The following is a 26,615-nucleotide window of genomic DNA, read 5'->3' as shown; positions in this document are numbered from 1 at the left end:
ATTTGGAACCCAACCAAATTGAATGCAAATAAACTCTTCCTTTTTTACTTGTAGCCAACAACAGTAGCAGCGGTAGCAATGTGAGCGGCGGAAGTAGTAGCGTTAAAAGTAGTAGTAACGCCTCCATACGTAGCTTATTAAATAGTGCACCTGCGGCGATGACAAGTACACCTGTGGCTAGTGGCACATTCACCACTTCCACCGGTCAGCATCAGACTGTCACACTGGTGCAACATACTCCTTCAACGCCTCAACAGCAACAACAGCAGCAAACAATCGGAAGCGGCGACAACTTTGTACAGGTGACATCACAGGCGTCTACCGTAGCAGCGGGAACAACAACAGTGCAACAACGCAAGCAGACTAACAATGAAGTGCTGCAGAATCTCTTGAATCCTAATCGAAAATTCAACATCGTCACTAGCGGTGGCAATATTGTAACTGCCAGTGCTGGCGGGACCACCTTCCGCACTGCGGCCGGTAATTTGGTTGCTGTTAATTTGAATCAAGCAACGCAGCATCAAAATCAACAGGACGGTCAACAGCCGCAGCAGCAAACGACCGGCACACAAGCGCAACAGACGCATCAAACGGTGCGTGTGTCGATGTCTGCGCTCGCCTCGCAATTGGCTTCGCCGCCAGCCATTATGACGAATCCGAATGCTGCAAACTTTGGTTATACTGTAAGCGCGTTAGGTGGTGGGGGCACTGTGAATGCGGTAAGCGCTGTAGGCGGTGCATCCGGCGGTAGTATAAAAATACTCAACAGTGGCGTACAGCAACAACGTGTGACGTTGGCAAATGCATTACGTCGCGACTCTAGCAATACAGGGGCGCCGCCAAATGCTATAGTTGTCGGCATGGCAGCACCATCGCCGGGCAGTGATTCAAATGCATCAAATGCTAGTGGCTTTGCTGTACCTCAGCCAACCAGTGCCACCAACTCTGTTGGCACCGCAACAAGTTTGACGCTGCTCGGTACGGCAACACCATCACCTTCCGGTTCAGATCATTCACAGTCGTCACAAACCCAAAATCAAGCACTGCTTGAACGCCTGCACAATAACAGCGCAGCTGTTGCGACGGCGATACCGAATATGTCGCCACAACAACAACAAGGCCACCCGCATACTCAATATCTAGCGAAAACGCTGGTACAATCGCCAGCTGGCGCCGCATCCATACACTCACCTATGTCTAGTCCACATCCACAGCCATCGCCCTCACCACAGCATCATCATCATCAACAACAGCAACAGCAAACAACTGCCTCCAATACCACCACTACGCTGAATTTGCAAGGTATAAACCTGTTGCAGGGCGCCATTGCTAACTTTCCCGGATTGCAAAATGTGCAAGTGCAGATACCGGGCTTAGCGCAACCGCTTTCGTTACAATTGCAAGCCGCTGTTCAACAGCAGCATGGCCAACAACAACAGCAGCAGACACAATCTAGTGGTGCTGTTTCGTGTGTAGTCAGTGGGGGTGGAGGGACTGCAGCGGGTAACAATGTTACTGGTGGGGCCAGTAACAGTGGCCAACAACCGCATCTGCAGCAACGTAGTTTACTGGTATCAGTTCCTGTCTCAACACACAACCAACAGCAACAACAGTCGGCACAGCAACAGCATACGATAACGCTGCAAGCGACAACGGGGACACAGCAAACACAAAATCATGTACAGCATGTGGTACCGCCGACAGGTACGATTGTCAATCTCCCCACTGGGGGTAATGCGACTGCCGGTGGCACACAAACTGTGGTGCTAACAAATGCCGTGACGGGTGGCGGAGGTGGCGGTGGCGCTGGTGTCAGCAATGTAGGGAATGCCACAGGAAATGGCGGTGCTACCACAACAATGCTAACATTGCCAATTGGTAAGTTGTCCTTTATGCTATACAATAATGTTTAAAAAATTTTTTGAATTGAAATGCAATGCAATATAGCTGCTAGAATTTAAATTCAAAAAATAGAAAAACGAAAATAGCAACTCTTTTGGGCGCAACAGTTTTGAGAGAATTTCTATATATTGTTCGGCCGAGCTCCTCCTCCAAGATGTGGTGTGCGTCTTGATGTTGTTCCACAAAGGAAGGACCTACAGTTGTATATTATATGGTTTTTATGAGAAGCTATTCGTGGCAGAAATACACTCGGAGGTTTGCCATTGCCTTCCGAGGAGCGTCGCTATTAGATAACCAAAAGTAACTAGAAGGCTGTTTTATCGTTCCCGCGACGGTCAGTTCTACTTAACCGGAACGACCCGGATTTATATCCGGCCAAGAAATGTCACTCCAGCAGCATTTCCTTTATATATATGGGGAATTCTTATGCTGCTACAACAACAAAAAATGCTATTTTATTATTATTACAATTTTTATTTTTTCGATAAGTAGATAGGTTCGGTCTGTACGACCAACTCACTTAGACCTTACAGGTCCGTTGTGATACGACTGTGCTGCACAGGAACCATGTTTACTTTCCTTCGTGGAAACATTTTGTAGTTCTTATGAAGCGCAGGATTGGTCCCATTCCCACGCTAGACAGCTCTGTAAGGGAAAAGAAAAAAAGTATTACCCAGACAACCTGCCCTGAGAAGTAAAATTAAATTATTTTGAAAAATTTGTTTTATTACCCAAAACTTCGAAGGAACCAAAAAAAACTTGTTAAACACTTGATTAAAATATATACTTAATTAAAAATAATACAATAAACATCGCTTAGTGTGGTCACCCTTGGCGCCTAATACAACTTGCAGGCTCTTTGTAAAATAATTTACTAAGTTTTCTGTAACTTTGAGCGGTATATTTTTCCATATATCCTTATTCTTACTGGCTCTCGCGTAACTTGGTCTCCATGTACGCCCACCGGTGCACTATGGGATTAATATCTTGGGTTATCCTTCACATAGCAAAAATCACCTTTCATATCCAGGTTTGAAGATGTGTCTTTTGTGCTCTGCCTCCTCCGTGCTTTACAAGGCGCTTTTTTTAGTTTTGGGGAATAAAATGAATGCTTCAAAAAAAAAAATTCTCATTACTGAAAGTTACTTTGGTTACAAATTTCTTTTTAAATTGTAAAAATGTTTTGTATTAACTAACGATATTAGTTTGGAAAATAATAAGAATTTCATTATTTTCTCGGTAATTGTTTGTTACATTCAGTTGTGAGTTACAGGGAGTTAACAATGGAAGTCAATAAAGAGAAAATTCGGTACATTTTACAGTTTTTCTTTGATAAGGGCGAAAATGCAAGCCAGGCCGCTGAAATTGTGAATGGTTCTGTTCAGGCATTTTCGATGTTAAAGAAAATGTCCATAACGTCGATCAAATCACCGAAATAATCGAAGTTGACCGACATGTTAATTGTCGTAGCATCGCCAAGGAGCTAAAGAGCGCTCATAAAATAATTTTAACCATTTGGGCAAAAATAATGGATTTTTTTTTCTTTAAACTAAAATCTAGTTGTAAAAACACGGTTTTGCTTAAACACAAAAATCAAACGGTTTTACGGAACAAGAACATAACATAATCTATTATTTAATCGAAGGATTTCAAAAACAAATGGCTGGCCACAATCCAAATTTCGATTTTCTGTTAATAAAACGGAAGTTTTTTGTTTTTAAAAAGTTTTTTTTTTTTGTTAGAACATGAAAGTATATGATTCATTAATAAATGATTGTGTAAAGTTTGACAACTGATTTCGGAAATAAGGAAAAGGTAGCATAAGTTTATCCCCTTTACCTTTCTGAAAAGGTAGTAAAAAATTGGAAAAACGTACTTGGAAAATAATGGTACTTAATTATTTATATTTTTACTTTTGATTTGTCGCATATATTAGTTTGGAGGAAAAATAAATCCATTATTTTTCCGTAAAATTTTTGCGCAAATGGTTTAAGACTGGTCGATCATGCCAGCCAACTACGATTATTTCTGTGATTTCAACGACATTTTCGACATTTCTTTAACATCAAAAATGCCTGAGCGGAAACAGCTGTTACAGTATCGGCACAATAAATGTTTCCCAAATTTGCTATGATTTTTTTCAGGTTTTAGAACGATAAATATCCCAAATTCAAAAGCTCGTAATTTGACAAACCATTGTGATAACCAAACCCATAAAGAAATAAAATACAATAGTATTTGCAACTTAATTTTTAGATTTCAACAATTTCTGCCACTTTCTGTACATTTCACAAAAACTTTGGCAACTTATATCTTAAAAACTATGTTTCCTACAACAAAGCTATTTTTCCCATTCTCAGAAGACCTATGTTAATACATATACGAATTTTGGACATTGTCCTAAGCCCAATGAATTGTTTTGGTTGGGTCCTCCAAGTTTTTAATCTGCCCCTAAGAAAGTATTTCACTGACGTGAGATTTGAATGTATCCTGTTTCACAAGTCGTTCCTTAGGATTCCAGCAATGCAAAATTTCAGTAGACATTTTCGCCCTCTTCCGATCTGGCCCGATCTCGCAATCCATTACCGAAAAGTGATGCACGCAATATTTTCTTTACGTTTTGTCTTTTGGGACATGAACAAACTCCTCTTTTGCACAGTTTTGTGGCACGTGACAGAAAGATAGTTTGCCTGCTAACTTTCAAGAAATTAATCTATGCTTATAAATACTTTTTCTTTGGAATTTCTTTTAAACAAAAAGTAGCTTTTCCAAGAGAACTTTATGGATTTATTAAGTAACTCAAGATAGCTGACACAGGGTGAGAATTAGACGTCTTACATCACCTTTAATTTTTGCTTCATGATAAAAAGAAATATGTTGTTCCGTTTCGACATCAATTTATATTTACACACAAAATCAAGGATGATAGATTACCGGGTTTGTTATTTAGCTATTGTAAAAAGAAAATTGTGGGGGGAACTTTGGCCGCTTTGCTGTCACTTGGGGATTCGGCAACCGAATTCTGCACACACTCGTCCAATCAGTCGTTGTTCAGATAGCAAGGAAGCAACATGAACGAATTTCTACTGTGTTGATTTTTTTTTTCGTATATCACTAACATAATCTTAATCTTATCGCCGGCCGAAATTTGCACAATCATTTCATATATATTCAGACACTCGTCCAATTAGTCGTTGTTCAGACGGCAACAAAGTACCATTGGTTGATTTTATTTTAATATCACTAATGCAAGCTAAATTTTGTTAAACACATCCCAAGTGACGTCAGCCTATCAGCTGATTCTGTAAATTGTGTTAGTGCTCTACCGAACTCTCTACAAATAGCCTTGTCTTACCTTTTTTTAATTCGTTTGTTTATATTTTTTGACATCATAATCTCTTAAAAGAAAGCCGCACTGAATTATCAATCATATTTAATATACCTTGATTACACTCATTTAACCGAGATATGTTGGCCTTTGTTTACACCATAACTTGTCATATATAAAACGTTGTCTTTCAGTAGAGTTACCAGATGTTATGTAACTTTTTTGAAAATTCATATAAATTTGTATCTGCTTATTGATATGGTAAAAGGGAAGAGGGTATATGTAACTAGCAGAACAAAAAGCGAATATTCCTTATGTAGCAGAGACTGACGGTCGTGGTAGCCGACGGTGTTGGTGCGTAGCTACCATTTGGAAATGCACAGGTACCCAACTCCAATTGATAGAAAACGTTTTTTCTAGTAGCGGCCGCTCCTCGGTAGGCAATGCCAACATCCAAGTTTAATTCTGCTATAAAAAAGCTCCTCATAAAAACCATCTGCTGTTGGAGGCGGCATAAAACTGTATATCTATCTCTCCATTGGTGGAAAACATTACGACGCACACCACAAATAGGAGGAAGAGCTCGACCAAACACCCAAAAAGGGTGTCAACGCCAATTTTATACATTGTTATTCAGTTTAAATGCATAATATACTATATTTATATATATATATGACAGTATATTTAAAGTAAATTAAAGTTAAGCATATAAATTTATTCGTTATTTATTATTTTTGTGCTATTACTTATGAATTTTATTTCGTACAAAACATACAAATGCCAACGAAAACGAAACCATTCAATACTTAAAAAATGTCATTGAAATTGCCAAAACTACACTAATTCTATTTTCTTTTCGCATTTTTCATTGCTTCCGTACGAAAATGTCCCACTCCTTTCCTGAAAATTCTTTTTCATCTCCAACCTCAATTTTGCATTATACATATTGACATACTGTTTGTGATCATGCCGCACATCGACCGCTAAATCGACATATACTATAATTCCATGGATTTTAGTTTAGATGAAAATAATGATGTTGTAAGAAAAAAAACCATGCTCCCCAACCTTTTATCCACACATACCATAATTTTGTAAATATGAACATTTACTTTTATAAAAGCATAACCTCCAAATTCAAATGGTACCATATTGTATTATTCCCGGCCCCTATTATTTTCTTGCCTTGCCTCTTACTCCTTACCTGTGTTTAACGTACATACTTTTCACTAACTTTTTTTGTAATAAAATAGATCGTTCCATTTTCAAAAATTCTATGTATATACTTTATGTTTGAACATTATTAACGAAAACCAGAAACAAATTAATTTATAATAACAATCAACCGATCAGTCAGTCAGCCAACTCATTTAACCAATAAATCAACAAAAATCAAAACAACAACCCGCGTACTTCCCCTTTCAATTCCAGCTCAATTTGTTGGTCCCGGTGTACAAAAACTAAATCCTCAAACAATCCGTACCTCAAGTGGTGGTGGTGGTGTATCAGGTGGCAGCATTGTTCTGCAGCAACAGTCGCCGCAACAGCAACAGCAGCAGCAGGTGACACAACAGCAACAACAACAGGGTCATCAATCGCAACAACAACAAACTACAACGACAATAAATGTGAGTGGTGTTACAGCGGGAAGTGGTAACGGTAGTGGAATTGGTGGAAGCGGCGGTGGTGGCATAGTTAATAGTGGCCAACAGACAGCAATTCAATTGGTGGGCACCATACAGCAACGGCCGCGCAACATACAAGTCGTGGGTACGAAACAGCTAAGTGGCGCACAAAGACAATTGATTGCGACGCAACGCAATATTGGTGGTTCCACGTTAAAAATCGCCTCAACGCCAATTAATGGTAAGACATTTATATAGTATACCTATATTTATTATTTACAAAAATATATGAGGGAAAAACTGTCCAATGCTGCTGCTCATCAGTAAATTTTATTCTGGCCTACACATTCGTGGTAGCAGTAAAGTTAGCTTTGTCGGGCTTCTTCTCAGTTGGAGACACCAAGTGAAACCAAGTCCTTCCCCTATTGATCTTCCCAATCTCTTCTCTCCTACCACCAGTTGGTGCCGCAACGAGTACTTTTAGAGCCGGAGCGTTTGTATCCACATGATCCACACAACGAAGCCGCTAAATCTATGTATATTCGCTGCGCTATGTCTATGTCGTCGTAAAGCTCATACAGCTCCATAGCCTACGATACTCGCTGTCACCAACGTGCAAAGGTTTAAAAATCTTCCGCAAAATATTTCTCTAAAACACTCCAAGTGACGCCTCATCGGATGTCATCATCGTCCAATCTTCTGCGCCATACGTTAGGACGGGTCTGATAAGAGTCTTGTAGAGTGTTAGTTTTGTTCGTCGAGAGAGGACTTTACTACTAAATTGCCTACAGTAGCACTTGTCGGCAAGAGATATTCTCTGTTGGATTTCAAGGTTAACATTCTTATTGGTGTTAACGCTGGTACAAAAAGAACAACATCGATCATTGTGGATACAATGATACTTGGTCGAACACTTGTGAATTGTGTTTGCTTCGATAACGGCAAGTTTGCTCGTTGACATAACCGGCCAGCCAAAAAAGAGTCTCTTCCATGGAGATAATTTTTTGGCCAAAATCCCGATCGCTACATTTACAAGTGAAACGGTATTTCAATAATATTTTTTGATACTTTCTACATGTTCGTTAAGCGTGAAACGATGCATGTTGAAATGTCAAACCTTTCTGATTATTTTGAAAGCTACTGAAAGTTAACTATTGAAAAATCGAAAATTGCTACCTGGTCACTAGGCCGGGTCGATTTGTGGGGAGGCAAAAACATCGCCAATTGCTCTGTGAAAATCATATTCTAGGGATCAAAATAAGAAACTTTGCCGAAGGAACCATACCTCTAAAACGAATTCTGATGTCCCCCAATTTTTTCATTTACATATGTTCTGACTAAATAAATTTCTTAAGAGAAAAAATAGATATTATTATAAATAAATAAAAATAAAGAAAAAACATAGCCATTTAGCTGATTTTTTCATGTAAAGGCCAAAAATGGTGATATTTTTAAATTGGGGGACATCAGAATTCGTTTTAGAGGTATGGTTCCTTCGGCAAAGTTTCTTATTTTGATCCCTAGAATACGATTTTCACAGAGCAATGAACGATTTTTAAATCGACCAGCCCTACTGGTCACCCTACTTATCCCGAATCGACCCCGTCATACTCAATATATGTGCGGCATGTGAAGTTACACCGCACGATACTAACTACATATGTTGTTGCTGTTGTTGTTGTAGCAGTAACTGCCCTGTCAGCGTAGTGTAATCACCGGTCGTCTTCGTCTAGGTCATCTAACGGTAGGCCCAGGAAACTAGCTGTTTCGACGGGTTGGGTCCAGAGGGAGAGGGGTGTTAGATGAGTGGGTTTGATGGGGCATGTGAAAAGCTGGTTAGTGTCGTGCTCTTCCCATTTGTTCCGCTTATGTCGGGTTGCCTAATCTCGGAATGAGATCCTCCATCCGAGGATCCCCGGGATCGGCCTGGCGTAGGCGATCACGCTCGTTCGCCAGAACAGCTGCTTCAGCTGGGAAATTAGGACGTATGTCTCGGATCTTTCCAGCGGGTATGAAGCGAGCCGCGGCGGCTGTGATCGCCTTGCTAAATGCGAAGATGTCTTCAGTAAATTCCGCAAATCTGGTCCAATCAGCTTTGTTGAAGTTGATGTATGACCGGTGCACAGTGTGACTTTTTTCACTTTTAGGATGCCAAAATTAATAACAGCCAAACCAATGGAGCAATTCATTTCAAATTTTTCAGTGTGGTTGCAGATACCTAAATCTGATTTGAGAATAAAAATGGGCGTGATACGCTCACTTTTTCTCCTTGCCCACATATAAGGTAAAATTTCACATAATCATATTTTCTACTTTAAAAGCATTTTCCAGTGCCAATTTAAATACAAATTGTTTAGATTTCTTAACTTTAGCTTAGAGGCTTATGACTAATATTTAAAAGATTTCATTCAGCTCCTGGGTATCTTTTTATACTACATTATACTGCTAAATGAAGGAGATAATCACAAATTGTTTCAATGATAAATATGTCACTAATCTTTATTTTATTAATAGTAAGCCAAACAACAGTTTCTAAAGATTAAACATAACAAAACATAAACACTTATTCGAAAGCAATTATTCATAATACTTCTTCCTGGGCCAGCAATGCAATTACATCTTGAGGCAAAGTCCCGCGCTTGGTTTTCGATGGCTTACGTAAGCTGCAAATGTAGGGATCGGATGATATTAGAAGCCTGTGCAATAAATCCTCATTGGTTTGAGTTCGTGAACTTTTCATTGTATACCATTCATGATAATTTCTGACATCTTTATTTCTCGATTCTTGCGCTTCTTCGGAAAGCTGACCAATAGGAACCATGCATGACGATATTATATGTCTTGAATGGAACAGTATTTTATGCAGACTGACTGGCATATTGTACCACTCATATTCCCTCAAATAAAGATCGCGTGTGTCTCTCACGTATACCTCAAAGGCCTCAGAATTAACTGAAATTCACACCCTAAGCAAGGCAATATGGTGAAAAGCCTTTTTAAGAGACATAAGTTAATGCCTGTAATGTCTGCAGTAACTTCTGCATTACTAAAAAAACGTCGTGCTGTGTTTCCGTCATTTGTATTGCCAGATTTCTCTTTTGGCATATCAATTAAAAGTCCAGTGTCGTTTCTAAATCTGCTTTGAATCTTTTCCTTCCTCTGTTTCAGTTTTTCCTTATTTTCGGCGCCTCTTACACACAATGTCCTTAATTCCAACCGATATGCAATGTGCAACATACACTCCATGCACCGTATCCATGAGTGAAGTGGCGAAATGCCGAATCTTAGCATGTTTGCGTCAACTTTCCGTTCCGACAAAGCGCTAAAATTATTCATATCCTTCGCTGAAGCACCACATATATAACACGCTTGAGATGAGGTATATGCTGAAAGTGCATTACATACTTTACCGTCAATCATACACAAAATTAGTGTACTAGTAACTTTAAAGTTTAAATTTTCCATCTTAATTATTGTAGGAAGAAGATTAGAAGTTTGGTCTTCCACAATCTTTACTTCTCTCACAATAGCATCTCGCGCTTCTTTTTCAAACAAAAATTTAATGGGACGGCAATATCTGGTTGATGATGGAACAGGGTTCCTCCATATAACAACTCTACGTTCATTAACTAGAGTATACATTTGGAGAAGTACGAGTGAAACAAAAAACATGCTGCTTTCAGATTGATTTTCTTCGCTGAACTTTTGCTTATACCGTTTTTGCTCCGAGCCATCGCAACCCCATTTGAAAGTCACGAAAACTTCTTGAATACTGGGGATCGACAGCAGTACTTCTTTTTGTGCGTTACACAACCTTTTTATACTATGATCAATAAGCGCTTGCAACTCAATTTCGGCATACGTTTCGGTTACTGTGATTTTTTCTGGGTAACAAAGCTTTGGACTCTTTTATGCAGTTATACGACGCATATAATTTGGGATTTATTTCTGATGTATGCTGTCTATGCATATTATAGTCATGTGTTGAATCATTTGCATCTATTATCAGCGCAAGTGCTTGGTCTGGCGATAAACTTTTGTTGCGCTCTTTCGAAAGTCGAGATTTTTTCAAAACAGTACCTCTTGATGGTGAAGACAAACACAGCTCTTTAAATAATATTGCGGAATTTCTCTTACCGTTTGATCTAAGTCCCATTTCTGCCGCCATTAACACTTGTTCGCTATTTGATACTGCTAAAAGACTCTTTGCTTTTCTTTTCCTTGTGCGAAGAGAAGAATCGGAAAACGCCACATGTGGTCTACCTACATTGGATCTAATAGAGGATGAAGTTGATGGCCCAACATCAAGACGGTATTTTCCATAGTCTTCACTCTTGGAAAACCAACTATAATTACGGGCTAGAACACGGGCCTTAACTCGGCAAGACCCCTCCCACTTTGAAGAAAATTGGTAACACAGTTTTTTATACGCTCTCCTAGCTTTTTAGTATCCACGTCTCTTCCGACCACCGCAAAAATTTTCTCTAACACCGCATCACGACGCGTTTCTTTTGAGCTCGTCAGCCAAATTTCAACAAGTTCTTTCCGAGGAATCGCCATGAAAACTTCTTTTAAAGCTGTGGTAGCAAATTGTAGCAAAATTTTATTCCAATATCTGAAACACAGAATCCTAAAGGTCGTTTCGCTGTTAAAGAATGGACGGAACTCGATGGACCGATATAAATTTTTCGCAGTAAAATATCAAAAATAATATTAAGCTATGGCTGTTTTAGTGATATTTTACTGAGCGGATTTGTATCGAGAGTAAAAACTTTATAATCCTCTTACTTACCCCTGAAGTACAAAATTGTTGAAATTTAATCAGCAAATACTCAATTTTATGAAATTGATACTTATTCGTATTATATCTTTTGACAAACTTCACAGCAATGTTCGGATAATAAATAAAAATTATTCAATTGACGCACCGGCTTGTGTTTGTAAACGGTTATCTTTCTTAAAACTATTGTTTTGATAAATTTTGAGTACACTGTCGTAAAATTTGGTCATTTTTACACAACATACCGAAAGAAAATTATTTTCGCAGAACTTTTTTCTTTTAATTTTGGCATCCTAAAACGATAAAAAGTCACAGTGTGCGGTGATCCGCGGAAACAAAGTCGCCAGGTTTCTCGATCGAGATGATAATGGGCAAGAGGTCTAATGTAAGCGATAGCATAGGTCGTCAGGTAATGCTATTTATCAGACCTGCGCTAGCAATTGTGATGTCAGGCGAGCTGCTGCAATTACCCACTACCCTAGTGGGGGCGTCGTCGTTTACAGTGCCGAATGTCGAATCGTCTATCTGCTTTGCCATAGCTGTCCCCTACGATCATTTGGCAGGCTTGAATGCGAAAGATCGTGATGCGCATTAAAGTCACCTACTACTTTAATCGCTTCCTGTGAGAAAATTTCGTGTCCGCCAACCGTGATTCTCATTATTCCTTTTTTCTTCCGCGCGCTTATAAGCACGGCCTCTGTTTTCTGGGCTGCCAGCTCCAATCCCGCATTACCGAGCCATCGCTGTACTCTCGCTGCTGCATCGTTACATTTTGCTTCCAGCTGATCTAACCGCTTGTCTACTGCTACCAGCGCAATATCATCAGCACCAATCGTTGCAATTTCCATCGCTTCGGGAAGGTTCCTTCGGCTAGGGAAGCACTGTATAGGCTTGCGAACATCTGGGGCTTAACCCGTATCACGGTTTTAAGTGCAATGTTAGGAACCCCATCTGGGCCAGGCGCCTTACAGTCTTTTACACGTTTTAGTGTGTTTAGCACTTCTTTCGGTGTCACCGGTTGCACGTTTTGAATTGCATTTATGCCGTATTCCTCGTCGCTTGATTCCCCCTGTGGAGGAAAGAGCGCCACTGTTATTTGTTGCAGCAATTATGAACATGTGGGCTGCGGTGCTCTAGGGCCTTTCACCTTTTGCATGACCGTTTTATACGCCAATCCCCAGGGGTCAGTATCTGCACCAGCTCGCATTTGTTTGAAGCAACGATTTTTGCTTTCTCTAATTGCTTTTTTCAGTTTCTGCTTTCGTGCTCTATACTCTGCATGAAAGCCATTCAAGATTGGTCGTTGACGCGCTCTTGTTGCTCTTCTTCGCGCCTTGATGCAGGCTTTTCTCATATCAGCTATTTCAGCTGTCCACCAGTAGCCAGGCTTACGTTTGCCTCCTCGATGCATCACTAGCGGCTTCTATCTGGGCGGTCATATGTTCCTCCATACCGTCCGCACTCATGGCGGGAAGGTAAGCATCATCCCATGCCGACCTAAATGTCCCGGCATTGAAGGCCTTTTTTCACTTTTGTCGGGTCTTCCATCTTTCATAGTTTCGCCTATTCTCCTGTATTTCTATTATTATGGCCAGATGGTCACTATGTGTGTGGATGGACTTTTCGATCCTCCACTTCGGTCGATTTGCCGTTACGCGGTCTGCAAATGCCAGGTCAATTATGGACCGCCCTCTACAGCAATCGAAAGTGAAAATTCCGGGAGTATTAAGTAATACGAGGTCCATTGCCGCGAAGGTTTCCTCCACCAATCGTCCCCTTGGGCTTGTGTGCATGCTACCCAGATTCTCTACCAAGCGTTAAAGTCCCCAGTAACGAGGATTGGACGCTTTCCTCTTAGCTCCAGCTCGAGGGCCGTCATCATGCGTGCGAAGGTTTCTAACGGCCATCTAAGCGGCGCATAGCAGCTTACACAATAAATACTATCTAATTTCGCCCACGTATAGCCGGAATCTGGTACCGGCTTCTTGCATTGAGGAAACTTGTCAGTCACCACCCATATCGCAGCTAGCCTTTCAGAGTCCGACATCCAACTGTGGGAGTTGATGTTTTCGTAGGGCTCGGAAAGAAGAGCAACATCTACATTATTTTCAGCGAGCGTTTGCCATAGCAGGTCTTGGGCTTCTTGACAGTGATTGGTGTTGAGCTGCAAAATCTTCATGCTTTAAGTTTGCGCACCGCCTCTTGATATCGGGGGCATTTGCCGCTTCCAGCTGGGTGGGCTCCGTCGCAGAGCACGCATTTTTCAGCGTTTTCACACATTGCTGCAAGGTGTCCTTCCATTCCACACCATCTGCAAAGCTTCGTACAGTCTTTTCCTTTGCACGCATTCGAAACGTGGTCGAACGCCCAGCATTTGTAGCAGCTTTTAGGGGAGATTACTTCCGACATGCGACATCGAATCCATCCAACCTTAATGTGTCCAAGCTCCAGGACCTTTTTGGCGTCATCCGCGGGCAGCAAAATGTACACAGATTCTGTGCCTCCGTGTGTGTTACGCCTGCTTTTTATTGGGCTTTCATCAACGCTTTTTACATGCGCTTGCTTGCTCTACTATTGCGCTGAGAATTTCATCATCGGTGCTCAGATCCGGAATAAGTCCTCTTCACATACCCGGGGCCTACCATAAGATGAGTTAGACGATCGGTGACAGCATGGCAGGACCTAGTGAAGTGCTACAACAACAACCTAGTCACCCTCCTAATATCCTCGTTCGAGTTTTTACAATTGTTATAAGTTTATTATCTTATCAATCTTATGTTTCCAAACAAATATTTGGTTCTAATCTATAAACTTATTTATAAATAGTGTGCGGTGGATGTGGGAGCAATTCGAAGTTTAGTTCAGGTAGTTTTGCCATGGCCAAACACTGCTCAGAATCAGCAACACCAAAACCAAGAGGTCGACAGTGAGCAAACACAGCATCCACTTTGAACAGAGCTTTCTCATAGTCAAATGTTCATGCAATATATTGCCAACGCGTTCTTTTGATATCTTTACGCTGTCAGCTAACTCACGCAACTTCACTTTTCGATCATTCAAAACGATTTTGTGGATTTTTTTGATGTTTTCTGGTGTTACCGACTCATTTGGACGTTCACTGCGTTGTGCATCATCGGTATCTCTACTACCAAGTTTGAAGTCAACAAACCATTGTTTTATTATTATTTCTGACGGAGCGGAGTTTCCATAACTCTTTTCAAGCCATTGCTTCGCCTGAACGGTATTTTTCTCCATAAAGAAGCAGTGTAAAATTAAAACATGAAACTCTTTTTAATCCACTGTTTTGAAAATAACAAAAAAGTAGCGTCACTCTTAGCACAATAACTTGCGAACTAATGAGTAGAATATCATGAAGTTTAAACAGCTGTGCTTTTAAGATTAGTACTAACTGAAAAAGAGGTGAATACAATAAAACTATTCCAATTTATGTGATGGGCCCGGGACTTTTTAGCCCATTTGTCATGTGTTTTTTAATTTTATTTTTTTTTTTAAATTGAATCTTGAAATTAAAAATACATAAATTTTAAAATAAAAAACAATTATTAAAAGGAAAATCCGAACACTTGCTGTTTGTGCAGGATCACTGCCGGACACAATGAATGTCTCAATGTTTTGCATCCCATACGCTAAGGCACATATGTACATAGGTAGGAACGGGTAAAAGTGTGTTGTGTGCAACTAACTTCGTCATCAAAAATATGTGGCCTGCATAAAATTCCCTGAAATTACTTCCCACTCCTAAAACAGAGAAGTAAGAAACATTGATCAGCAGAAGTTTCCAATTTTAAAATTGCTTAGGCTTCAAGAAAGCTTGTTGACGCAGAACTCAAACTGTTGTTTTTGTATCGAAGAGTTTTTAACGTGGAGCTGGTTCAAGCTCAAAATGTTACTTCAAGTACAAAAATCGGACAAACGGGCTAATCTAAACAAATAAGGAAATGTCCATTAAAGGTAATATCAGTAAACCAGCTGATGTGTATTTTTTTTTTCTTTCACCTTGTATTGTACATTAGGACGTCAGTACCATATGAAATGACGAAAAGCTGTTCCATTCGCACTATCGTTGTATGCTTCTGACTTCAATGCAGTTCGTCCGTTTCTTTTCTATTCTCGTTTTTCGTGACATTCTAATGTACAAAACATTGTTATTAGTCTGGCGTCACCATGCACTAATGGATCAAGGGCGATAGAATACAAGGCTTCGTCTTCCGAATTCGCTGTGTTGTCAGAACCCATGAATAATCAAATAAAAGGAACGGGAATTACTTGTTTGTGAAGAGGCTGAGTAGGCGAAAGCAATGGAAATAACCAAACACAAGAAATTATACGCACACTTTCCTGCGACGGCTTCTTCCGCATAAAAACTGAAAAAACTGCATTTGGAGGATTTATATTAATTTAATTTGTGCTTTCACAATTTAACACACGTCACTTCATTTCCATTAGTTGGTTTAGTTTAAGTCTCACAAATCACAATATTACCAAGCCATTCACTGAATTTTCACAAACATGTAATTTTTCCTCCTTTTGTTTGTTTCGTACGTTTATTTTGTATTAGTAAGGGACCTGACGTCAGACTTGTCAAAATCGCGAAAAATAAAGTAACTGTTTTGGGTAGACCCCACCTTCAGTACTTAATTCGCCTTGCTAATAAATGCGCCTTGACTTTGGTTGAAGCTAAATTTCAATTTTAAATTTAATGTCATAAGTACAAGATAAGTCAGAGTTCACGTTACCATCAAATATTCACTTTAACTATAAACTCTCAGTATGTTTTTTATTAACAACATTTAGAAAAAACTTTTTAGGGAGGTGGGAACATTTTTTTCAAGTGAACTTTAAGTGCTATTGCGGATGATCTGGCTAGAAGGGAAACTGTTCTAAAATCAGTCAATTCTGCCCAATGTGTGGGCACCCCTTTATCCTCAAGGAAGCTTTGCGTCAGGTTAGTTTACATCGTGCAAGCCAACAATAGATGGAGCACTGAACCCACTTGCGAGCTAGCTAGATAGGTTTGGCCAAGAAGGAATGAGCACAGAACTAGGTCTCTTATCAATCTAGGCCGGCCTTCCATTAGTACGGTAGGTGGTATCATTACCAGACACTGCCTAATGGGAACATATGGGAAACGTATGGAGTTTCCCTCTAATGACTTCTCTCGCAGCTGCAGAAGCGGTAAGGAGGTAGAGAGTATGAATACTTATTCTTACCAGAACGCGAAATCGCTGTCTAAACTCTTACATCTTTGGATGTAAGGTTGGCTTGGAATCGGCAATCGTTTATCCGCGAGACGAAGTGATTTAAGAACATTGGGAATTAGAGGGAGAACTTGAGTCCAAACTAGTGGTGTTATATGGGCCTCCAGGCCTACATAAGTGGGCCGCCTCTGCACCCTTATAGAGAGTGACAACCACCACAAAAACGCATTGGTAAATTTTTTCGGAATAGAAATGCAGAACAAGAACTTAAATTTGTCAATAATTTTGCAGCCTACCTAAACATGTTTGATAAATTATTTAATAAAAAAATAATAATTGGCGCGTGGACTTCTGTTAGGTAGTTGATCGAGCTTCCCCTTCCAAATGACACTTAAAACATGCATCGGGTATAAAAAGTTTCTTTTACTCAAACCCTTATTTGGGATTTAATATTATTATTATCATTAAAACCAGTATTTTGCTTTTTTTCTAATTTTCAAACTTTTTTTTTTTGCTATCCCCTCAAGTATCGAATGCAAATACCATTACAACAACCGCTAATTTAACTGCCACACCTATTGTGATGTCGACGCAAAAATTGCAATTGAAGACGATAAAAACGCCACAACAACAACAACACGCACGTATACTAAATCAAGTGACTGCGACGGCTGCCTCGCAAACGCAAACAACACATCACGGGCAGCAGCAACAGCAGCAGCAACAACAACAGCAAACGGTTATAATAGGACAGCATGTAGCTTCAGCGCAAGCACCACAACAGGCGCAACAACAGCACATACAGGTTGCAGGGCGCACTGTAACGACAACGGGTAACACCAATCTAAACCAACAACTCATTTCGGCAATAGCCAAGGTAGCCAAACAACAACAACAACATCAGCAGCAGCAGCAGCAACAACAACAAGCGGCGAATCGGCGTAGATCGGCAACTGATGTAAATAAGTGAATGAAATCAGCGAAAATGCTGTAGCCAAGTAGTAGCAGCGGTTGGCTGTAGTGAGTGAAAAGAGTACAGTGAAAAATTATATAAGCAAGCAGAATAAGAGAAAAGCAGATATTAAAATAATAGGAAGAAAAAACAAAACAAAAGAAAAAAATTTTAAAAACCATTATATTGCAAGTGCAAGCAAAATACGATGATTTAGGCTAAGGTATTATATTATACTTTAACCTAAATAATGTACATGTAAATCACCCTAGTACCCTCGTTCCCATACACATACACTACCCCCTACATGCATGTAAGCCCAATATAGTTATCGGCCATTCCCTTTATTGCGCTTCCGCTCTCTCCCCGAAAACATTATTAACGGCAATCAAACAAATAACTTTTCCATTGACTTTTTTTTATTAAATTCTAGGGTTGAGGGTTAAAGTTGCTTCTTGTAATGCCGATGAATACATTGGATTGTAAATAAATATCCACTAATCGGTAAAGGATTTGGAAATAATTTTCGCAAAACCAAAAATTATGAACAATTAAATACATAGAAAATTTTGATGAACTCTAATCAATAAGATCATCTATTGGGGTGGACGATTTTGACATAAGTTTAGTGATATCTAAAATTCGAAGCATGTTTAACTAAATTTTATTTAAAAAAGCAAAAATCCTTAACGAATTCATTTGAAACACTCTACCCTAGTCATTACAACCTACAAACATGCATATGTATGTGTATATGTTTGTTATTTAAGTGGCTAAAGTCGTTGTTAGTAGTTATGTATTAAGCACCACAAAACCCTAAAAACAAAAACAAATTAAAACTATAACTAAAAATAATAATCGCGCTTTTCTCTGAAAATTCGGCGTCACTCAACTCCCAACGCGCCTTAAACAGCCAACTTTGGATTCCACGATTTTGTTGTATGTACATAATTGTATTCATATGTACGAATAACTCGAATCGAAAGTAAGATTAAGCTAAACTAAAATGAAAAACATAAAATAACAAGTAACAAATTCCGCAATCAGTGTAGTGCTGTGTCTTTTCGTAGTTGGCGAATTTAGTAACTCCCCATGAATGTTAGTTTGCATTTGTTGGTGGGAGTCTAAGGTTGTTTTTGTTTTATTATTCTTTTTTACTTACGAATCGCGCACATTTTCGTGCAAGTTCTACATACATACTACATACATACATGCATATATGTTTATCCTTGCTGCTCTAATTTGCCTGCATTTGCAAACGGAGCTTATGAAAGCGCGCAAGATCGTAGGGTGTGTGCCCTTGTGATTTTTTGCAAAACCAGAAACAAAAAACAAACTAAGAGCATTGTTTGTGCGGAAATGCGCCAATTATCCAAAGTGCGCAGCTTACTCATATTACACCCCGCTTAGAAAGAAAAAGTGAATCGATCTATACTAATTTACGTATGTACATACATTCAAACATACACCGCACTCATTCGTGTAAGAATATATTGAATTATATTATATATAAAATGTTATACTTTGACTATTGCAACCAATTTTTAGCAGAGTTATTATTTATATAGTTTTTCTTGAATTTCGCATTTGTTTACTATGCGAAACGTGTCACACATATGCATACATATATACAGACACATAGATATTGTACGCTTGTAAAAAAAACAATTAATTCATACGTTACGTTAATTAAATAATAAATTATCTTTAATTATTTAATATTTGGCAATTAATATATGATTAAGCATAAATAATACATTTAATAAAAAATACAAATACAAATATCAAGCTAAACGAAAAAAATACAAATGCAGCAATAAATTATAAACAAAACCTTAAAATTAATAAATAAATATAATTTAGAGAATACAAACAAATTATGAAAAGTCGCGTTTTTCTCTCTAAGCCGAATATAAAGGGTGATCAATTTAGAGGTATCGGATTTTAAATTGAAATAAAACATCGAAAATTCAAATTGATTGGGCAATCTTTCCTATATTTGTGTAGAACCATTCATGACATATATTTTTTAAAGATAATCATTTTCAAATGCTGGCCGCAACTGCACCGTAATTCGGCCATCCGTAAACACCAATTTTGAATGACGCGCTGGAGGACTTCGGTCGGTATCTCGTGAATAGCTTTAGCAATATTGGCCTCCAATGCCTCAATCGAATTTTAAATCCACAAAGCATTTAGTCTTTACATACCCCCACAAATTAAATTGAAATTGAAAAGTTCAAAGGTGTGATATAACACGATCTTGGCAGCTGATGCGCTGGTCCGAGACGAGAGATAAATTACCGAATCACCGAAACGACGTGGCAGTAAATCTATTATTTCACGGGCTGTCTGGCAAGTAGCGCCGTCTTGTTGGAACCAAATGTTGTGGAGATCAGAGGCTTCAATTTCCCGTATCAAAAAGTCGTTTACCATGGTGCGATACCGTTCTCCATTCACTGTTACATTGGCGCCAGCCTCGTCTTTGAAAAAATATGAGCTGATGATTCCTCCAGCCCATAGACCGCACCAAAGGGTGGTTTGCAATGGATCTAATGGCTGTTCTTGAATAGCTTCGGGTTGCTCTTTAACTCAAATACGGCAATTTTGCTTATTGCTGAGTTCTCTCATCTTAATTGTAAAGTCTTTCCATGATAAAATGTCAATGAATGCTGAAAAAAATAGGTATTTAGTTTGACAGTAGTCATGTCATCTATCAAAAAACCACTATTGGAAAAAGTATCTCCTATCTGATCACCCTTTGCAATGATTTTCCTGTTCGTCCCTTAACTGTTCGTTGTTTGTTTACAATAAGAAATCGACAATACTTATTAGAGCTGTGTTTTATTCACCGTTCGTTAAATACTCCCATTTCGATAGTTTTCCTATTAACATCAAATGGTAATCGAAACTGCTAATCAGCTGTGTTTACATTGTTATTCTGTTAGGTTAATACACGAGTATCATGAAAGAAAAGTCAGAAGTTGGGCTTAAAATGCCACGAAATATACACTAGGCGACAAATGAAAGTTTAAAACTAATTCAAGTATCTCTATTTTTAGACTGTATTTCAAAGGTTTATGAAAATTCAAATCAGAACTAGAACAAACTCATTAAACATATCGTTCATTTTCCAAAAAAACGGGTTAAGGGGTTAGGGGTAGTCAGAATTTTCAAAAAATCGATTTTTTTTTTTTGCATTTTCTTAAAGTATAATGTTTTAAAAATATTGTGTAAAAATTTGAAGTGAATCCGACAAATACTTTTCAAGTTATTCAACAATTAACAAAGGGCGCTCGGCCGCTCCGGAGCCGATAGCAAAACTTTAAATACGTTTTTCTCAAAACTATGTTTTTCAAACTAGTGAGCACTGTAACTTAAAAACCGCTACGTAGATTTCAATAAAATTTATACAGCTTTTGAAAAACATAAAAAACTTGTGCCTGATCGAAGGATTTTTTTTTTTCAAAAATTTCGATTTTTTTTTAACAATTAACTGTTGGTTTTTTTTTCTAAAATCTGGAAAAAATTTTCTGAGGCCGCCATTTTGTTCATTTTGAAAAAAACAAAAGCTTCGATCCGGCTCGAGATTATCTATCAATAAAAATAATTTTTCTCAGCCGATAGGTTTTAGATGAATCTGCAAGGACTTGTGATGTTCACCGCAAGGGACTTCTGGAGAAACGGGCTTCACACAAACAGCGATAACTTTTGCAATTATTAATTTTTTTTTTTTGAAATTTTGGTGAAGTCAAGTTAAAACATGATGTTTTTATGCTATGTTTTTATTTTTGTTAAATAAATTAATTAAGTAGCAAAAAAAAATTCGTGAAAATCATCATTTTTTCGGGCCTCTGACTACCCCTAACCCCTTAACTGACAAATTTCGAGAAAATCCGACTTCTAATTTACTTTGCCTCCCTAAGTAAAAGTAAAAACACATTTTCATCTAATGAGAATTTCATCATCGTCGATTCGCCAAGCGTTATAAGAACCATATGTTGGTAGTCCTGGAAAAGAGCTGCCAAAAATCGCATTTGTTTAGAAGCAGTTAATGAGTCTTACTAATACCGGCTTCATACAAACATTTGTTGCTTCAAGGCTTTACTTGAGATGCTCATGGTGTGTCAAATGAAACACCCTTTGTGACTCGTTCTTCTCAGTATTGTTGTTGACTGTAGACTAAAAGGTGTGTGAGAATTCGCAAAGTTGAAGCGATAAAACTTTCACTGAGGTTCCTAAACTAAAATTAATGCAGTGGTGTTGTTGTTCCCAACTTCTCCTAATATGAAGATCCACTAATCTTGTCATAGTTTTCAGAAGAAAAGTAAGACTAATTGGTCTGTACGATTTGGGAATTTCCTTGGACTGCTTGCCTATTTTTGGAAGAAATGCCACGTTGATCTTACGCCATATTAATGGAATGCATTCTCAGCTGAAAATATATATTTGTTGTTGCTTTCACATGCAAATTTTACGTCAAGCGAGCAGAGAAGTGACGAATCGTAAGCGCCTACTATTAAAAGATATCGCCGTGAATTTTTGGCACAACTTAGAAGAAGAGCTGGTGGTCATTTCTGCATTCTTATCTGAAAAAAATTATGTTATCACGTCCTTCCAGCAAAGTATCGGTTTGTAGGCTTTATTTCATAATTATTGCACTGAGAAAATAAATGTTAACTCTTTAATTATTCTTATCGACACGGAAAAAATATTTCTTACTAATAACGGTTATGAAATAACTTTTTCATTAAATTTCAGAACTGGTTTTCAAATTGTAAATCCGAGATAACTGTCATTTTTGGTCCCTGCTCCTATCACAAGAGTTTGAAGAGATTTTTCAATCAGCAACAACGACATTGAACTTGTGGTTTTCTAACTTGGTTTCATTTTTTTAATTGCTTTATTAGTCCGTATTTATGTAGTCATAGACTAAATTACAAGTAAACAAAATTTATTGGTATTATCTAGGGGATAGATATTCTACTGAAGTTGCAATTCATGCCAAAAAGTTCGGACTTTTCAATGAGATTTTAATGTTCAATGTGCTCAACCACAGATGCTTCGGAAACATTCAATTCCTGCTTCTCTTGCAATTTTGTAGCTTAAATGTCTGGATTGATGGGGAGTTTTCGTTTTAATTTGTTCTAGTCGCCTTAAATATGTAACACAGGAGCTTGAAACTGTCTTCGATATTGAATATTATTTCCATTTTGTAATACTTCTGCCGTCGTTCTACACTTAATTATCTGATCCCTTGAGATTTTTTCATAGTTCACTTTAAAACTAAATCAAGAAGACGAATAATGTTTGTACATGACTCCGTTCACAAAACAAAAATTGAAAAGTTATTTAACCCTCCCTTAGACACCTTCTTTTAAATCCTTCGATTGGGCACCCGGGTCTGTCCTTTTTTCGTCCTGTTCGAGGACTCTTTTTTATAAGGTTATATCCATAAATCGATAAATAATTAAATTTTAGGAAGCTGCCTGGAAGCTCAAGTCGTTAGCTATGATGGAAATGTGTTAAATTCACGTCCAAAGTCCAAAAAGTCTGGCCTGACGCGGGAGCCCAACGTAGGATTAATTTAATTTCAAATATCTACCACGGAGCGTAAACTTTTATTGGTGCGATGGCTGCAATATATCGTCTGTATTACTTGATCCTGTTTATACAAAAAAAAAAGAGGTTGTCTGTAAAGTCGGTTTACTAACGATAGTTTAACGTGACAACGTCATAAGAAAATATTGATGGAATGGTTGCAATTTTCAAAACAAAATTTTAATATCGTCCCCTTAGTATAACAATAGCCTATAGGCTATTATTTTTTTATTGAATTTTGGGATTCTCCATCGTCGATTTTATATGTGGTCAAAATTTTGTCAAATTCTAGTTCCACAAAGTGGGTCAAAACGTCAGTCAAAAAATAATAAATATTTACAGACATAACGAGATTTGAGTGAGAGCTACTTTCGACAAAAAGTTTGAAATTCATTTTCTCAAAACATCAAAAAATTTATAGGCTATTTTAATACTAAGGGGACGATATTATTTGTTTGATAGATATTTTGTATGGATATAGAGGAGGAGGTAAATGGAATTGCAATGGAATAGGTCAAGTTACATTTACACAAACGTGAAAAATGACGAAACACTTATCAAATTCATGAAAGATATCTTCAATTTCGATTGTGCATCAGACGTTAATAAGTCAACAACACTAAGAGGCACCATCATCGACTTGCCTTTTTCAAGACACTTTACTCTCGAAACACTCCCTTTCATTTTCTACTTTTTCTACCATCGTCCTATTCTCAACAGAGAAATGGTTCATTACCATGCACACAGGAAGAAGGCATATGCAAATACAAGTATGTGAATTTATATACAAATGGGCATATACATACATATACATGCATATATATGCTCACTCAAGTAGGACAGAGCCAGATGTCGAACGTTGCCGAACGCGGGGGCCGATTGTGCTCTTTGTCGTTCGTTCTGCGCTCTCGCTTGCAGTTCAAGCACATTAGCTTACATTTGCTTGCGTACGGAAGAGATTCGTATATTTGATATGTCCATATGACTTGTATGCATCTTTACATATAGATTTGTTCTTTTTGAAAATTGCGCGAAATTGTATATGTATATGCATGTTTATATACATATATTAGTATACAACATATCTTATAAGGTATGTGGTAAATATTACCATACATTTTTTCCTTCATATATAATAAAAAAATTAATAATAATAACATTAAAACAACAGGTATTATTAACAAACTTGGTTTATTTTAAATTCTTCAAGTAAATCAAATTAATAATAATCAATAAGAAGGCATATGCAAATACAAATACGTGAATTTATATATGTACATATGCGCATATACATACATATATACGCTCACTTAAGTAGGAGAGAGCAAGATGTCGAACGTTGCCGTTCGTTTGCTTTGTTCGTTCCGCGCTTTCGCTTGCAGTTCATTCAAGGTAACGGCAATGAGCAAGGTAACGACAAATGAGCAAGGTAACGACAAAAGAGCAAGGTAACACTAATGAGAAAGCTAACGACACATTTTTTCGTGCGTGCAGCCGGCTAAATCGAATTATAAGACGTTATCACGTCAATATTAGTTTGGGAAAAAAGAAATCCATTATTTTCCTGGTACAAGGCTGTAGTGATCGATATCGCCCTGGTGCTAAAGATCGACCGTGAAACAGTTTCAAACCATTTGCGCAAAAATAATGGACTTGTTATCCCGCAAACTAATACAATAAACAGCAGCCAATAGGTACGCCTTAGGTAACGGTACTTACATGTATGTATACCGTATCAGACGGATCGCAACACCGGTTTATATCTTCATGTTCTTTTAAGAGCTATAACAAATCGTAAACTTGCATAAGTCGCCTAATGTAAAGGGTTCCAGTAAAAGTTCTCTATATTTGAAATGAGATAGAAACAACAAATTCTTAAGATAGAAATAGATAAGGCATCTTCGTTTCGCCAAGCATTAGCAAGTGGCAAATAGATGAAACAACTGGTATAAATAAACATTGGTAGTGCTGGAAAAGAGCTGCCAAAAATTACATTTGTTTGTGAAAATAGTCAGTTATACCAGTTTTATGAAGTATAACTGTACTCTCTTGCGGCGAATCTTGCTCGATAATTTTGCTTTTGCTTTCAAATGTCAATTTTTCGCCAAGTGAGCAGAGCCCAGCCGTAGCGAGCAGAGAAGTGGCGAATTGAAGGCGCCTATATAAGTAAGATACTTTTATTATTTCGTTTGTGGTGAAAGCTTTCAATGATGAATATTGGCCTAAAATTTCTTCGATATATTCTCTTGGTTATTGTTGTACCAGAATAAAACATGCCCCATGGCGCTGGAGGTACAGTAAATAGCCGCAAATACTTACGGGCGATTCAGATCACGTAGAATTGACTGTCGTTGGAAACGTTCCAATTTTTTTTTTTTTTTTTTTTTGGAAATGCTGCTGATTGCCCCATTGGATACATTGGTCATTCCACTAATATAGTGCAAAATGACGAGGCTTATGACGACATAATATAGCACCAGTTATGAAAATGTTTGATGAGGTACCCGCTGGTGGTGGCAGATACGAAATGGGAGAAAACTAAATGAGGGAAGCCTTATCCTAGAAAGAAAACACAACTGACGCGCTTTATTGAACTTGACTCAAATTACCTATCAAAACGTCAAAGTATAACAATAATAAATCTGTAAATCTTGGATAATTTGAAAGGAAAATATGGTAGATGGGTTGGTGTCGAAATTCTGTATGTACAAAATTCTAAAAACAAAATTCTGCTTTTTAAAATTCTGCTTTTTTACAATAAAATTCTGCTTTCTAAAATTCTGCTTTTAAAATTCTGTATTACAAAATTCTGTATTAAAATACAATGTTAACAATGTTAAAGAGGTAATGTAATTATTAAATTTATTATTATTATTATTTTTTATTATTATTCGAGATATTAAATAAAAAATAATAATAATTTTTTTTTCTTCAGTTTCGATAGAATCCACAGTATTTTTGATCAGTCCAACTCCGGCTACGCAATCCACAGTATTTTTGCATACAACTCTTCTAAAAAAAAAAACGAACAGCTGCGAAGAATTATTAAAAAAAGAAATGAATTAAGTCACACTACATATTTAAAAATAATTGCAAAAAATATTGTAATTGGCTAAACTAAAATATTGTTATCGCTTAAACATACTTATATGTATATTTATGAATTAAATGTTTATTTTGTTACTTCTTGTATGACGAAAATCACAAA

General features: G+C 37.8%; 1 protein-coding gene across 7 annotated transcripts in view; it reads left to right on the top strand.

Moving 5' to 3' along the window:
• Window positions 1–19,614, top strand: part of LOC129243016 (uncharacterized) — a 70,949-nt gene extending 51,335 nt beyond the window's left edge. For all 7 annotated transcript variants that reach the window (XM_054880036.1, XM_054880035.1, XM_054880039.1 and 4 more), the window contains 3 exons: window positions 55–1,878; window positions 6,662–7,096; window positions 17,382–19,614. In XM_054880036.1, the coding sequence (XP_054736011.1) occupies window positions 55–1,878; window positions 6,662–7,096; window positions 17,382–17,824 (2,702 nt within the window). In that variant the 3' untranslated portion in view covers window positions 17,825–19,614. The remainder of the gene's footprint in view (window positions 1–54; window positions 1,879–6,661; window positions 7,097–17,381) is intronic.
• The last annotated feature ends 7,001 nt before the right edge of the window (window positions 19,615–26,615 follow it).

Source organism: Anastrepha obliqua, chromosome 3, assembly GCF_027943255.1.
Source record: "Anastrepha obliqua isolate idAnaObli1 chromosome 3, idAnaObli1_1.0, whole genome shotgun sequence".
Classification (NCBI taxonomy): domain Eukaryota; kingdom Metazoa; phylum Arthropoda; class Insecta; order Diptera; family Tephritidae; genus Anastrepha; species Anastrepha obliqua.
This window is presented reverse-complemented; position numbering and strand designations above follow the sequence as displayed.